The 17,517-nt window shown below is 35.9% G+C and overlaps 1 protein-coding gene across 2 annotated transcripts in view; it reads right to left on the bottom strand.

Moving 5' to 3' along the window:
- LOC145683690 (uncharacterized) overlaps positions 1-17,517 on the bottom strand; it is a 220,078-nt gene that overhangs the window by 20,158 nt on the left and 182,403 nt on the right. The window contains exon 3 of one of the 2 annotated variants that reach the window (XM_081755052.1): positions 3,535-3,558. The exons of the other annotated variant lie outside the window; for it this stretch is intronic. Coding sequence (XP_081611178.1) covers positions 3,535-3,558 — 24 coding nt within the window. The remainder of the gene's footprint in view (positions 1-3,534; positions 3,559-17,517) is intronic. 2 annotated transcript variants of the gene reach the window in all.

Raw genomic sequence — 17,517 nt, 5'->3', positions numbered from 1 at the left:
TAGTACCTATCAGCATCGATGAACTTCTGCCAATGTTCTGGATGGCCATGGATTTCATCACGATAGAATTTTATGGACGTTGAAGCGAAGAAGCTCTCAAGTACACTTGTACTAGGGATCTGAACTGGCGTCCTCTAACGTGATTGTCCAAGAAATGGAACAGGTGATGATCGGACGGTGCAATGTCCGGGGAGTATGGCGAATGCAATGGTGTTTCCCATCCAAGGTGTAGAATGGTGTCCCGGGGCATCCTAGCCACGTGAGGCTTAGCGTTGTCCTGTAACAGGAGGACTCCTTTGTGATTCAGAAGTGATGGCTCTAGTCTCTTGAGTTTTTCTTTAACACAGCTAAACAGCTGACAGTAGGGTCTATACACTTACATTAATGCTCTGACCACCTGGTATCAGTTCCCCATGAACGATGCCGCGAGCAGTCCACCAAACACACAAGAGGACCTTCTTCTGGTGCAGTGCTGGTTTCGGCTGGTTTGTAACTGGTTCATGGAATGCTAACCAACGACGACGGCACCGTGGAGCTTCGTACATGACATACTTCTAATCACATGTCAACACCCTGTCAGAAATGGCTCTTTCCTCAGTCGAGACAGGAAAGAAACACAGGTGCAGTGCTTCACAAGTTGATGGAGGTGCTGCCGAATGGTTTCTCCACTCACATTGAATTGTAGTCCCAGTTCCTCACATGTCTGGCCACTGTTTGCCTCAATTGTTGCCTGAAGACTTTCATTTTGTACATGTGTTGATCTTACGGTAGTTGGTGCGTCTTCGAGTGTTTCGTCATTGTCTTTAAACTTGTTAAACCACCGCTGCACTGTCAGCGCAGTCATGACACACACGTCAAAGGCCTGGTATATCTTCCGTCCCGCTGCAACGGCGTTTGACCCCAGTTTGAACTCGTACAGCATACACGCCATTATGACGCTCTGTGGAAGTCTCATGTTCACTCTATCCTTACGTAAGTTAACGGTGTAAATGAAGTGCCACAATCAGATAGTATGTTGGATATACAAACACCATCAACTGACTTTCGCCATATCTCCATTCGTATTCAACTATATGAGGGCCATTTCAACACAGACCTCCACAAAAAGCGACAGAACTTTCTTGGTTACCTTTATGGTAAGAGTGCACTTTGTGCAGAACATTCATAGGAACCGATACAATAAATAGCATTGCGAGCAATTACATTCTATTAATTTAACAAAATGGGTTCAAACTTCCCTAACCCTAAGCTAACCCAACCCTACTCTACTTATTAATACCTTGCATCATGTCAACAATGTGACAAAATAACTTGCTCTGTATAAAGTGCACTCTTTCCCCTTTTATAATTATAATCTATAGCAAACGTGCATTAAAGAATGCAATCGCTAATATGCGTATATATGATCCTTTAACCTTACAGGGGCCGCGATGGCTCAGTGGTAGAGCGTTCACCTCTGTGCTAGGGGTCCCGGATTCGATCCCAGCCCCCGCCAAGTGAACTTTGTTGTGGACAAACACCGTGTGCGTGAGTTTCCTCGGGGTTCTCCCATTTCCTCCCACTTTCTACATTCCACCATTTCATTCATTTCTCATCATCACCGTCTTCTTTAGGCTAGCCGGCATGAACGTGGGACGTAAAACTCAATAATTTCATTTCATTTCTAATTCTGGAATTGACAAGTTAATTTAATAATGAATCATGGCAGGGTGAGCTTCTGAGGCTTACATATGTTTTAATTGGGATATACACTTCTACCACCTGCAGAAGGATGTTACTATTTCTTTATAAAGTTACATAGATGAATGCAAGTAATATAATCCTGTTTACTAGTTTGTTTGTTTTTTCAGATCTCTTTGACAAATTATACTTTTAATTGTGAAAAGAAATATAATATAAATATTATATTATATATTCATATTATGAAAAATATGTGATTTTAAAGTTTTTGGCAAGCTGTCACAAATTTAAAGACTTTATGTATAGTAATTCCTGTGACTGACTTTAGTCAAACTGTAAGGGTAAAGACATGCCGAAGATACCTCACGATCGAGGTCGAGTTTTATCTCGCGGTCGCTGCCTCGATAACGGCACAAACACTTGGATTCAAATGGGTAAGCGCATGCCGGAGATATAGCTACATCGCGAACTAGAGGTCGACCAAGATGGTGAATTTGTGGTCGCGATGATAAACACCGAGTGTGTTTTTACATAGATGTTCAGCGGAAGCGTCGCTGTGGCTTGTGTTTTGATCGCTTCTCCCTGAAGCGCTGAATGGAATAAAAGTTTCATTTGTTCAGAATTACGTCTGCAGAGGATTGTGTATGTCTTTTTTTTTTTTTTTAATAATTCCTCCACTACCCCCTGCTCTTGCCGTTTTCTTACGGACTTACCAGCAGACGCATCTGCCCCTAACTCTGTGATAATCTCTCTCCTTTTTTGTTTATCTCATCTCTCTTTTCGTTTTGTATACCCAAGTGCTAGGGGGTGGGGCTTTTATGACCTGAGTCCTAAAATGCTTATGTCAGGTCTTAGTTTTCTTCTTCTGTGTATTTTTGTGTGTTCGATAGGTTTTGTTGCATTGTTAAATTTGATTATGAAGTATGGGGAGAGGGGGCTTTTGGGCTGAAGACCCAAATTACGGAATATTTGAACAAATAAAAGAAACGCTAGTGTTAATCTTATCTATGCTTAAAATCTTCAAGTCTCCCCAATTCCGAGATTAATGAATAAGCATTTCTTCTAAATACGTTACAGTTATAAGGCAAATAAATAGCTGTAAAGACAAACACGTATCCAAAGGAAGGCAATGTCGAATAATGGAATTGCTGTAACGAAACTTCACTTGGTCAAGTTAATACCCCTCTGCCCGAAACCTGAAGACATGCCTGCTTTTGATTTTACTGGGAAATGAATTTCTTGTTCGGGTGCTGAAAGAGGATACTTAAAATTGAAAATAAAAAAAAGGTAAAAATCATTGAGTTATTGGTAGGGATGGAGAAGAATTGAGACTCAAATATTTTTGCGAAACACGAGACGAGACTTTGGCATTTTTCATGTGTCCATCCCTATTTATAAACTGTTTGGTCGTTTAAATTTCAAAACGTGGTTTCACAGTGATATTTATACACTGATGAATAATTTCACATGCATCACAGCAATGTTTCTCCTCAAACTGAGAACTTACAGAGAGAACGCGACCTCTTCGCTATGTGCGCCCTTCATCCATCACGACCTAAACATCGAGGTAGCAACCTCGACTTCCACCTCCACCTCGACCGCGAGGTATCTTCGGTATGTTTTTACCCGACCAGATTGCAAGATACCATACTGTTTTCGGAGGAGTGATAATAATAGCTAATAAATTACTAAACGATACATTAATTTTGAATAACCGAATAGTCGTAAAATACAAATGCAATCGCTACATTACTATTATTAATCTTTACTGTCGTCTAGTGACCAACTAAGATTATAATGAGGAACTTCAAAGAAAATATTAAATTTTCATTTATTATCTCACATCAGACTCACCTGTTACCATCAAAGATATAAAATCTGAAATAAAGAAGTTGGAAAAAGAATATTCAGAAAGAATGTACAAACGGCACTGACAAGAAACATTATCTTAGTGACCCAAACCGATTTTGATAAAATTTAGCAGGTATATACTGAACATGAAATAAGTAAATACGTGCTTTCTTTTATTTTCTGCTGGAAAACGGTTTAATGGGCAAAAGCCATCGAAAGGGTAAGAAGAAGAAGAAGATCGAAGTGAATCAAATTGTGCAAGGGAATGCGCGTTTCGTATTTTCCTAAAAGAAAAAAAAACGGCTGGTTGGGGCACATATCCCTCCAAATGTATGATCACTAAATATCAAAAATGATAATAAGTGTAACTCAAAAGTACCTAAAGTATATGCAGAATTGCAAAGAAACTGAGTTTAAGGACAATATTGAACAAATAAGCGAACATGTTTTTTTTTTTCTTTGTGCTGAAAAACAATGTGGAGGCAAAGGACCCACTCCCACAATTTTGCAATTCGACGCCACGAGCACAGGTAGAACATACGTACGCCCAGAAAGCTGTAACTATTATGAGACATGTACTTGTCATATTTATTTTCTCCTTCCTGACCGTACTTAACTCTATCTGTTGTAGGGGGACGGTCGCATAGTGGTAGAGCGTTCACCTTCGGTGCTTGGGGTCCCTGACCGTGTGGACTTTGTGGTGGACAAACACCCTGCTCGTGGGTTTTCTCGAGGTTCTCCCGTTTCCTACCACTTTCTTCATTACACCATTTCACTCATCATCACCGTCTCTTTTAGCCTAACCGGCCTAACCATGGGACGTAAAACTTAAATATTTCATTTCATTTCATTTTTCCAGCTGTTCTATGAGCCACAACGAAAAACGATTTCAACTGCTACCGGTCAGTAGACTGACTGCTTACACCATCTCTCTACACCCATATACACCGACAACGTTTGGGAGATGATTCCTGACACTAACATATGAAAAAAGTAAAGACGAACCTAAGTGCACAAATGCTTCCTTTCGGAGTTATAGGCTGCCGAAAACATGAAAAAATGAACTTTAAAGGTCTATAGCTTCACAACTATAAGACCTACAGTAGTCGGGTCAAGACTTCACTTAAGAATTAATATGTGCGATATCCAAAAATACATGTTTCAGAATCCTAAATAACTCACGTAACTATTTTTTATGGATGAAGTTTGGCTACGGGTATATAATTTGAAGTACTCACCAACTACTAACTATAAAAATTGTTGCGGAAGTACTGCAGGATTAAGAAACTTAAATATTTGGATAGGGCACATACTAGCTTCTAAGTGAAATCTTGACCCGACTACGGTAGGTCCCATAGTATTAGAGCTATGAACCTTTAAAGTTCAATTTTTCATGTTTTCGGCAGCCTGTAACTCCGAAAGGAAGCATTTGTGCATCCAGGTTGGTCTACACTTTTGTCTTATCTTGGTGTCAGGAATTACCTCCCAAACGTTGTCGATGTTGTTTTGAAACATCCTGCACATAATAAGTTTTGTAAACACATCTACCAAGATACTACGCTCTACCGCGGCTAATAAAGAAATTATGACGTATCAAGTATAGATACTAATTTTTTATGTATGAATCACAAAATCGGTCCCTCGAGTTTCTATATTTGGTATGCATGGTCACTCGTGTCTGAGACTGGTCGTTCTGTTGTGTAACCGATCATATACAGGGATATTTAAGGACGTTTCGATATCTGGCGAGGAGAATTCATTAAGTGTCAATGATTGTAGTTTTATGATATTGTCCCGTAAAATATCAAATAATATTTTTGATAAAGAGGATATTTTCAACTATCTAGGATCAATATTAACAGACGAAAATCATATTAACGAAGAAATTAAATGTCAACTAAAAGAAGGGAATTCTTGTATTGTTCAGTTCAAAATCTCTTGTCGTCACGAATTCTGTCGAGGAATTTGAAGCTTAAAATATATAAAACGATAATCATGCCTGTTGTTCTGTATGGTTTCGAAACATTGTCGTTCACTTTGAGGGAAGAATATAGACTGACAGTGTTTAGGAACAAGATCCTGAGACGAATATTCGGACCCAAGAGGAACGTGAATGAGGATTGGCGGAAACTTCATAACGAGGAACTACATAATTTATACGGTTTACCCAACATTGTTAGGGTCGTCAAGTCTAGGAGGCTTAGATGGGCGGGTCATGTAGCTAGAATGGAAGAAAGTAGAAACGCTTTCAAAGTCTTGACTGGAAGACCAAACGGAAAACGACTATTAGGAAGACCTAGGCGCAGATGGGATGACAATATTAAGATGGATCTCACAGAAATAGGAATATAAAGTAGAAACTGGATCCAGTTGGCTAAGGATAGAAGTCAGTAGAGAGCTTTTGTGAACGAAGTTTTAACCCTCCGTGTTCCATAGGCCATAGAGTTAATTAGTTAGATAGTTCCATAGATGCAAGTTTATGCCGAACCGTTGCAAGATGACAGCGTTAGAAAAGCATCGCACGAAGTTCTTCCACAGCCAAAAAAATATACATCTAGTGATTGTAGTTTTCATTTTAATCTCTGTTGTATTGTGCGCAAAGCAATTAATATAATAATAATAATAATAATAATAATAATAATAATAATAATAATAATAATAATAATAATAATAATAATAATAATAATAATAATAATAATAATAATAATAAAGTAGGTTTCCCGAGATACCTATAATTTGGTTCTTTGTAGTATTATTTTACATCTACAATATTTATGCACAATTTCATTCACTTCGATCCGCTTCTTCCAGCGCTCCTGCAGTCAACTTTTAAATTCTTGCGCAGGGGCCTTTGCTTCCACACGGTTTTTCGTACTGTTCCTTAACGCAGTTTCGTTACTATTCTTCTTGTTCTTTAGGTACTTCTGATCTACATTAATTACCAAAGTTGATATTTCGTGCAGGGCTCTGTGCCCTATACAACCCTGGGCCCTGGGCCTGTCTTTTCCAAAAAAATACATATAAGAAACACGTATTCCCTTATTTTATGTCTAGTACATTTGTGCAAATTTCATTCGCTTCGGTCTACTTCTTCCTGTAGTAGTGGAGTTGGATTTCAATTTTTTGGAAGGGGAATTTTTCCCCATACAGTTTGTTCGCACAAAATTAAAATAAAAAACGTGTTCGCTTATTTTTCCGTATTGTCCCTAAATTTAGATTTATTGCAATTCTACATGTGGTTTAGGCACGTTTGAATTATAAACACTTACTTCAAATTTTGATATTTCGTGATCATATGTTTGGAGGTGTGTGTGTCCCACGCAATTTTTTTTAAAAAGGGAAATACGAAACATATATTCCTTTATTTTACGTCTACAATATCTACGTATAATTTCATTTCCCTCCGTCTTTTTCTTGTCCTTCGGGAGTCGACTTCCAAACTTGGGTTTTGGCTTTTATCCCCTACAACCGTTTTTCTGCACAAAATTAAAAAGAAAAAGACTATTCGCTTATTTCATTTTTAGTATCTACCTGCAAAATTTTATCAAAATCGGCTTGGATCACTAAGATGATGTTCCTTATAAGAATTTAAAAAAATAAATTGCCTTTCCATTTCTAGGGCTAACATACTAAAAGTATGTTTTACGCAAAGACTAGTTATATGTAATAATTGTCTATTTTCTTGACTAACTTATTCTCAATCCGCAACTAGTCTTTGACCTTTTAGTCATGCGTTTAAAATTTAATGTTTGTATCAATGAATGTTCATCTATCGAATTTCCTCAAATATTTTCCAAACCACTAAATCACAACATATTTATCGTTCGGAAAAATATATGATAATTAAATATGTCCATATGAAGCAGTTTGATGTATTACCACTAGTTGTGATTCAATACGATTTTTTTTTCAAACTATACTTTTAACGGTTTTTTGTTTTAATTTGTAACATAGTTTACACAAAATGTCAGTATTGTCATAGAATTACAAGCTTCGTGTTCAAGACGTAATACTACTTAGTAATTATTTCTCGGCGTCTTTAATAAGCATACCTTGTGTTTGTAAAATTTTGCACCATGTTCGTGAACTATAATTCTAACGACAGAAAGGAAAATATTTATACACAATTTGCAACACGTATGAGTTATGCAATTTTGCTTTTAGTGGCGTTACTAAGGTTTCTCAACATCGTAATTATTTAGTGTTTTACAAGACATTTCAAATTAAAGTGAAAGGAAACAGGTATCACAGAATCATTTCGAATTAAATCGAAGGCTTTTCTTGATCCAATTTATAAATTTGAATTAAATCAATTCCATATCTTGTAACACTGAGAATTTGATAGATTGTCAGTTGTTTCAAAAGTATTTGTACTGTATGTTATAAAGAAGTGGTTTCCAATCTGTGGAGCGTGTAAAGTCAGCAAGGTGGTCACAGTTCAGGTTTAATGTTCCTTTCAGAACTCGCTTGTAGTTGAGCAGTTTGCTTACGCGCCTATGCAGTGGGAGGCCCGGGTTCGATTCCCGGCTGAAGCTCATGTGGTTCTGATTCCACGCTAACCTTAGATCCACGTCTTATATGGCCTCGCTGCTGAAAAGGACGTTAAATATCAAAAATCAAATTAAGTTAAAATTAATGTTCCTTTCTAGCACCAAGGTTAAATGAGACGTGATCCTGTACTTAAATCATTGTGGATTTTAAACAAGGCTTTATGCTCCCGCGAGGAATGGAACCCATGATTGCGCGTACAGAAAATGTTTGTTAAGAAGTTGGCCATTAATTTGAAGCATTTTCCACTCTTCTATATATGTTGAGCCAAAGTTTCCATTTCGATGCTTCTTTTTTCCTACATATTTTATTTTTAGACTTCTGAACTATGCCGTGCGTAAATACTAATCTAATAGAATCTAATGGAAATCTAATAGAATCTAATATAAATCTAATAGAATCTAATGGAAATCCAATAGAATCTAATGGAAATCCAATAGAATCTAATGGAAATCCAATAGAATCTAATGGAAATCTAATAGAATCTAATATAAATCTAATAGAATCTAATGGAATTCCAATAGAATCTAATGGAAATCTAATAGAATCTAATATAAATCTAATAGAAATCTAATAGAATCTAATGGAAATCTAATATAATCTAATGGGAATCTAATAGAATCTAATATAAATCCAATAGAATCTAATGGAAATCCAATAGAATCTAATGGAAATCTAATAGAATCTAATATAAATCTAATAGAATCTAATGGAAATCCAATAGAATCTAATGGAAATCCAATAGAATCTAATGGAAATCCAATAGAATCTAATGGAAGTCTAATAGAATCTAATATAAATCTAATAGAATCTAATGGAATTCCAATAGAATCTAATGGAAATCTAATAGAATCTAATATAAATCTAATAGAAATCTAATAGAATCTAATGGAAATCTAATATAATCTAATGGGAATCTAATAGAATCTAATATAAATCCAATAGAATCTAATGGAAATCCAATACAATCTAATGGAAATCTAATAGAATCTAATATAAATCTAATAGAATCTAATGGAAATCCAATAGAATCTAATGGAAATCCAATAGAATCTAATGGAAATCCAATAGAATCTAATGCAACTCTAAAAGAATCTAATGGAGTATAATGGAAATCTAATAGAATAACAATGTCCATCTGTTTCTCAACAGATATCATACAACAAAAATTGGTAACTGATATCGAGAAACGATTTCTTAGAATCAACACGGCATTTTGGTAGGAGATAGAATGATTAGGCGAATACGGTTTGCAAATAATACGGCTCTTGTTGCAGATTCTGAAAAGAAAACCAATAAGATGCTAGAAAACTTGAGAAAGAGCGTGAAGAATATGAGATGAAAATAAATGTTAGAAAGATAAATGCTAAGGTGATTGAGACGAAGCGATCGGTGTCAAATATAGAAGAAGAAGAAGAAGGGAAGAGAAAGAGAACAAGTGAAGGTTTTCAATACCTGAATAGTGTTACTACCGATAATATAAAGTGTGAACGTGAAATAAAAACAAGGATAGGAATGAAGTAAAAAGCCTTTAGGAGGAAGAAGAGTCTATTTCCTGGGGTCTTGAATAAAGAGTTGAGAAAAATATTCATAAAATGCTTCGTGTGAAGCGTTGTATTGTATGGAGCAGAAACATGGACATTACGCAATAGTGATGAAAAACGACTGGGAACTCTCGAAATGTGAGTGTGGAGAAGAACGGAGCGAATTAGCTGAGTCGAACAAAACACTAATGAGAGGGTGTTAGAAATGGTAGGGGAGAAACATTTTTAAATATTATTTAAAAGAGGAAAAGAAACTGGTTGGAACATTGGCTAAGAAGGAGCTGCTTCTTAAGGGATGTGTTATAGGGTATGGTCACAGGGAAGAGCAAAGAGGGGAAAAAACGAATGTGGCATACGTAAAAACATAGGTTACATGCGTATATCCAGTAGTTTTTGGGCTTAAAGCATGACTATATATATTAGTCATGCTATCCTGCAGTAAACGTATTACTGAAAAACCAAGGGCGCCGGTATCTCTGTAAATTGGGGGGGGGGCACTCAGACCCAGCAGATATGTATATGAGGATGATAAGACAAATTGTATTCAAATATGCCAAATATTGTATATTCATAAATACACTAGGGGGCCTACACGTGCTTTTGGGGGGAGGCAGGATCGGCGCTCTTGAACGTATGTTTATAATATTGTCCGTATAAATGTTTCATCTATACGTACTTTCCATGTGAGGTATATATTCTGCCAGGATCTTACAAACAGATGGACGTAGATAACATATAGCTGACGTATATAATATCCGGGAGACTGTTAAATGTCATACATCCTGCAACGGCTTGATGTAACATCTAAGTGGGGAAAGTATGTAGCACCGGATAGAATCTAATGGAAATCTAATAGAATCTAATATAAATCTAATAGAATCTAATGGAAATCCAATAGAATCTAATGGAAATCCAATAGAATCTAATGGAAATCCAATAGACTCTAATGGAAATCTAATATAAATCTAATAGAATCTAATGGAATTCCAATAGAATCTAATGGAAATATAATAGAATCTAATATAAATCTAATAGAAATCTAATAGAATCTAATGGAAATCTAATAGAATCTAATGGAAATCTAATAGAATCTAATATAAATCTAATAGAATCTAATGGAATCTAATGGAATCTAATGGAGCTAATTCGCTCCGTTCTTCTCCACACTCACATTTCAAGAGTTCCCAGTCGTTTTTCATCACTATTGGGCTTAAAGCATGACTATATATATTAGTCATGCTATCCTGCAGTAAACGTATTACTGAAAAACCAAGGGCGCCGGTATCTCTGAAAATTGGGGGGGCACTCAGACGCAGCAGATATGTATATGAGGATGAGGATGATAAGGCAGATATGTATATGAGGTTGATAATGTATGTTTCATATAGATGTCCGTAGTAAACATATGGACTCCGTATATTTGTACAATATACCGCTGTCCGGATAATTGATTTTTCTGTGTGAGAGGGAAGGAGGGAAGGAGGCTACAATTGACGAACATTATCCAAACAGAAAAATCGTACATCAAGACGAAGACCGTGGAGCGTGAAAACTTCTCTGTTGTGGAAAAGGACCTGTCAATAATGGGAGAATATCTACGATGATAATGAGTAAATGTAAGAATTTTGCGAAGGGAGAATATGTATGGGCAGGGCCGTGCCGTGGCGGGGGGGGCAACGACCCCAGGCGCCGAAGTAAGGGGGACGAAAAATTCGGGAGAAAAAAGGAAAAAAGATAGGAAAAATTGCTTGCAATATATGCATGGGGGCGCCGTCGTATACTCTCGCCCCGGGCGCTGATTTTCCACGGCATGGCCCTGTGTATGGGTAAAGAATTTTGCTTGAAGAATCTCCAAATTTATGAAAAGAATAGTCATCGAAGAAGTACAAATATTTTGGATGTACTGGTAGAGGTGCTTATACACTATGGATTTAAAGCAAAGCATAGAAACCAACGAGAGTTGAGCGTTTGGTAAATAATAGTAAGATGCTCATAAAGATAACAAAAGAGAAAGACAAATGGTGAAGAAGTTACGGAAAAGAGGAAGAAGAATTTCCTACGAAAGAGGAGAATAGGCCGAACAAAGATGACAGGAAAGAAGATGTTAGAAGATCGTGAAAAATTAAAGCCTGTGAGAAACATTTTGGCATTTCAGCTAAACGAATAAAACGTAAGCTCTGGCGCGACGTTGCCAAGTGGTAAAGGGGTTGGCTGTGGCTAAGTAAACAAACTACAGCGATAGACGTGGAAGTGTCAGGTACGAGATCAGGTGGCAGGCGATAGACGTGGAAGTGTACATAATAAACGTGGCAATACCGCTGGCCTCTCATTTGCTAGCAGCATTTAAAGGGAACTTGGAGCGCCGCCTTCAAATGCCAAGATGTTTGTCACGCCGTTTAGGACACCTAACAGATGAACATATGATCTATATATTAAAGTCTTAGGTTTATATCTTTGTGGTCAAGAAAAGTTTATATGTTTGTGGCCAATCCTTTCGACAGTGAGTTCTTGCAAACCATAGACTCTAGAAAAATGTCGTCTTCACTGATCGATTGCAAATTGTGTGTAGATTGTCCAGTTTTAATTGAATATTTTTAAAATGGACGTTATTTCCTTATTACATTTTTAAGGATTAATGGAAGTGATTGTTTTTAAGGACTTTATTACATTGCAAGTGTTGATTTTTAAAAATAACGCATCATATCCTACGAGTTATACATTCCAACACCACAAATTTGTATAGGAGGTTGGTATAGATCTCGAGTATTTGTTTCATGGCCAAATGACAATGAAAAACAAAGGATAACCATTTCTCCAGTCTAAGATGAATGTTTATTGTTTGGAGTGTTTTGCCCAATGAACATCATATACTACTCACATTAAACTTAATTGTATGTATACTGTATTTGCTTATTACATAGGGCATGCAAGAAGAAAGAAAACTCTGATTATAAATGAATTAGAAACTCTAACCGGAAATAGGTTCTAAAATAATTTTGAAGAAAGTCCTCTCTCCGAAGTTCAATTTTAGTACTATGTATATTACAATTTCTACTCTTTTCATGTTTTAAAAAATATTAACAAATGTTATGAATTATATGGAGTATTTTCCGTATCAAGTATCATACTATCTTCAAGTATTACTTGGTTTAACATTTTAAAGAATACAATGTCAATAATTATTTAAGTATGTTCAAATAAGTTAGATATTTCTTATTTTAAATATTTTATACGTACTTAAAGTAACATGCATACACAAAGTAAATGATCGTGACATCTAACATTGCAAATCACACGCTCAGTTTCTTTATGAATAATTTCTGGTATTTGCGTAAGAAAAAAATAATCACTGATCTTCGCAAAACTGTTCTTCTCTGAGCAAAGTAGTCTTCAATTGTTGTGTGAAGAAGATTGGTCTTTTACTGAATCTACCATTTATACAGTTGATGAAAGGTATAACACATTCATTTCAACGTTTAAATTGATATTTGAATCTTAATTACCTAGCCAAATTAAAAAAAAAAAAAAAATAAGCAAGGCTCAAAAAAGCCGTGGATTACCACGGGTATTATCATAAGTAGTAGAGCCGTAAAGGAACTACACGTCAAGTGTAAAACGACAAACGATAACCGTGTTAAAGATCTTTACAAAAGATATAAGAAAATATACAAAAAAAAAAAAAAAAAGTAATACGCCAAAGCAAACAGAACTACTACGATTCACTGATACTGAAGTCATATAATAAAAGTAAAGCCACATGGAAAATTATAAATCAGGAGAGTAACAGACATGAACAAAATCAAGAAAACATAAAATTACACATACAGTAAATAATTCAAACGAAATTTTAAATAAGCCAACTAGGATTGCGGACCATTTCAACGCGTATTGCAGTTCAGTTGTTAAAATGCTCACCAATCAGATCTCTCTCCCAAAACATAGCCCACTATCCTCTACCCACTAGATCTATACCTATGACCGTAAATTCTATGTTCCTAACACCAGTTACTTCAAAAGAAGTAGAATCTGTTATTTCAAAATTAAACAATAAAATTTCCACTGGTACGAGTATTGACGAAATACCTACTGTTCTATTTAAAAACAAAAGCAGCGAAAATAGTAGCTTCCCCATTTGCCTGTATCATCAATGCATCTTTTAAAAATGATACCTTTCTTATGAAATTAAAATCATCAATCATAAAACCATTACACAGGAAAGGAAGCAGGGATAAAGTAGAAAACTACAGACCAATTTCTCTCACGTCATTGTTCTGTAAGATATTTGAAAATGCTTTCCTTTCTACGTTACACCAACATTTAAACTGCAATAATGTTATTTGCTCATCTCAATTTTTTTTTTTTTTTAAAGAGAAACCAACCCAACCTGATATCTACGATTTCGTTATTTACGTCATATTGCCATGGACACAAAACGCTATCCTTTCAGTGTCTTCTGTGACTTGACGAAAGCATTTGATAGCATGGAACCACCAGATTTTATTAAATAAGTTGTATAGATACGGTATCAGGGGTATTCCACTATCGTGAATAGAATCGTATCTCTCGAAGAGAATTCAAATTGTAGTAATATCCTACCTAAACTAAAACTCGAAATATATGAGTAAGCACAAATCAAAAGAAGAATACATCAATGTAGGTGTTCCACAAGTATCAATTTTGGGACGTATACTACTTCTTCTCTACATAAATGATCTGTCAGACTACCTTAGAGAGACTACACTTTTTGTATGCAGATGATGCAAACGTCATGATAACCACCCAAAATCCGAAAGAAAATAGATAACAATATGTCACAAGTGTTTTCCAGATTTGCAAATAATAAATTATTTCTAAACTCAGACAAAACATCCTGCTTATACTTCCATTGTAACCACGCTAAATTGACACCATATCCAGTACTTCGAATATACCAGTAGTTAAATCTCTTTCTAAACATGAAAGTTTCAAAAAGTCAGTACATACTCTGTTGTTAAACCACTGCTTTTACAGTGTGGAGGAATACTTGCAAACTAATCTAGGTTCTGCTAACAAAATATAATTTTTGTACATATTATGTTTTTTTTTCTACTTTGCAAAACAAGAAAATATTGTATGGGAGAGTGACGTATCTTATCAACAATCCTTCCAAGGAAACCACATTTTATCATGTTTTTCTATCACCTAGGAGATATTGTAAAAGTAATTACGTTTTTAGAATAATATGAATATATAATATCATTGACATTTTCTAAACCATATGGCAAACAGCCAATGTAAATGATCATTGAATTCAATTCAATTCAATTCATAAAATTCAATTCAATTCATAAAACATACATTTGTATAATTCAACATACATTTGTATAATTTCTCAATAAAACTATACAGGCCTTTTACAGAGTCGTTCTGATGCATGATTAGTGCCGCACTAAAGAGTTCGACTAACATACGTTTCCTGTAGTAGTCAGACTTTTAGTAAGATGCTAATCATACTTAAAAACGACTCTGCATAAAGCCATACTTGTTTAATAGGGAAATTATTAATGTAGCATCAAACTTTGATCTTACGCTTCATCTGTAATTTTTCTCTTATAAAACCTATCTAGTTCCATTATTCTTTTCTGAAAATAAGGTGGAGTATATTACAATTCCTTGTGGTCCTTTCGGGTGCAGAATAATACCCGTTCAATACAACATAGACCTAGTGACTTGCAGTATTGGACCCGTCCCAACAAAAATTTTTGGCTGCGCACCTGGTGTCAATATCTATCTCAGCGACCGCAAAAACTATTGATTCAACATTGTTATCAATCGTTTACGATTCATTTAAATGTTAGCCTCTTCAACAACTCTGCTTTTCACCCCATGCAGTTGGGGGTGAATTGTAACTTAAATGGTATTCATGTCAGCCATAACGAAAATTTCATGTCAGCCATTGGATTAATATCGGTCGTTTTGGGTTAATTTTTCCTACTATTTCCCGTTCCACCCCTTCCCCCTCCAATGAAAATGTGCTAAAAACTTGAATTTAATCAGAGTCCACTGATGAATAATAATAATAAAAAAGCATCAAAATCCATGTATCGGTCTAGATGGAGTTAAATCTTAAACATCGTTACATTCATTTTCAACGAGCTTAAAGAGTTTGTTACTGAATTCTGTATGTCTGTATGTGTGGTGTCTGTTATTTGCATTTTTTTTTTTTTTTTAATTTTGAGCACTCCATTCGATAGAGCAACTAAAACTGTCAAAGAAGTGCTGGAATTTTTTGCGTCATTCTTACCGTCCCTGAGATATTGGCTTTAAAAAAGTTCCGATTTCGGAAGATTTAAGAAGCCATATCTCCGGAACCGTCAGTCATAGAGAGATCATATTGGTGTTGATCAATACCTAAGAGGATGATGTACATTTTGGTATGAAATAGTAACAGGTAGCCACAGTCCATCTGGCCACTGTTCTCCAGATATTGGCCAAAAAAGTTCCGATTTCAGAAGATTTAAGAAGCCATATCTCGGGAACCGTAAATCATAGAGAGATCATATTGGTGTTGATCAATACCTAAGAGGATGATGTACATTTTGGTATGAAATAGTAACAGGTAGCCACAGTCCATCTGGCCACTGTTCTCCAGATATTGGCCAAAAAAGTTCCGATTTCAGAAGATTTAAGAAGCCATATCTCGGGAACCGTCAGTCATAGAGAGATCATATTGGTGTTGATCAATACCTAAGAGGATGATGTACATTTTGGTATGAAATAGTAACAGGTAGCCACAGTCCATCTGGCCACTGTTCTCCAGATATTGGCCAAAAAAGTTCCGATTTCAGAAGATTTAAGAAGCCATATCTCGGGAACCGTAAATCATAGAGAGATCATATTGGTGTTGATCAATACCTAAGAGGATGATGTACATTTTGGTATGAAATAGTAACAGGTAGCCACAGTCCATCTGGCCACTGTTCTCCAGATATTGGCCAAAAAAGTTCCGATTTCAGAAGATTTAAGAAGCCATATCTCGGGAACCGTAAATCATAGAGAGATCATATTGGTGTTGATCAATACCTAAGAGGATGATGTACATTTTGGTATGAAATAGTAACAGGTAGCCACAGTCCATCTGGCCACTGTTCTCCAGATATTGGCCAAAAAAGTTCCGATTTCAGAAGATTTAAGAAGCCATTTATCGGGAACCGTAAATCATAGAGAGATCATATTGGTGTTGATCAATACCTAAGAGGATGATGTACATTTTGGTATGAAATAGTAACAGGTAGCCACAGTCCATCTGGCCACTGTTCTCCAGATATTGGCCAAAAAAGTTCCGATTTCAGAAGATTTAAGAAGCCATATCTCGGGAACCGTAAGTCATAGAGAGATCATATTGGTGTTTATCAATACCTAAGAGGATAGTGTACATTTTGGTATGAAATAGTAACAGGTAGACAAAGTCCAACTGGCCACTGTTCTCCAGATATTGGCCAAAAAATTTACGATTTCAGAAGATTTAAGAAGCCATATCTCGGGAACCGTAAGTCATAGAGAGATGATTATATCTGCGAATTTTTCAATTTTGAGCATGCATCTTCGTAAAACAACATATCATAGAAGGCTTTAACAGAATTTTTAAACAAAACATGAGGAATGATTTTAGTACACAAGGAAACTATAAATGGATAGATATATTACAAGAATTGTTAAATGAGTATAATAATTAAGTACATAGAACAGTACAGGGTAGAGACGTGCACGGGCCGAATTTTTCGGCCCAAGCCCAATCCAGCCCGAATGTACCTAGGCCCGGCCAAGCTTGGGCCCGAAAAGTTTCTTAAAATTTTTGGCCCAGGCCCGGCTCGGGCCCGATAAATTTTAAAAGTTTTTCGCCCGACCCCGGCCC

Source organism: Thermobia domestica, chromosome 4 (genome assembly GCF_964235325.1).
Source record: "Thermobia domestica chromosome 4, izTheDome1.hap1.1, whole genome shotgun sequence".
NCBI classification, from domain to species: Eukaryota; Metazoa; Arthropoda; class Insecta; order Zygentoma; family Lepismatidae; genus Thermobia; species Thermobia domestica.
This window is presented reverse-complemented; position numbering and strand designations above follow the sequence as displayed.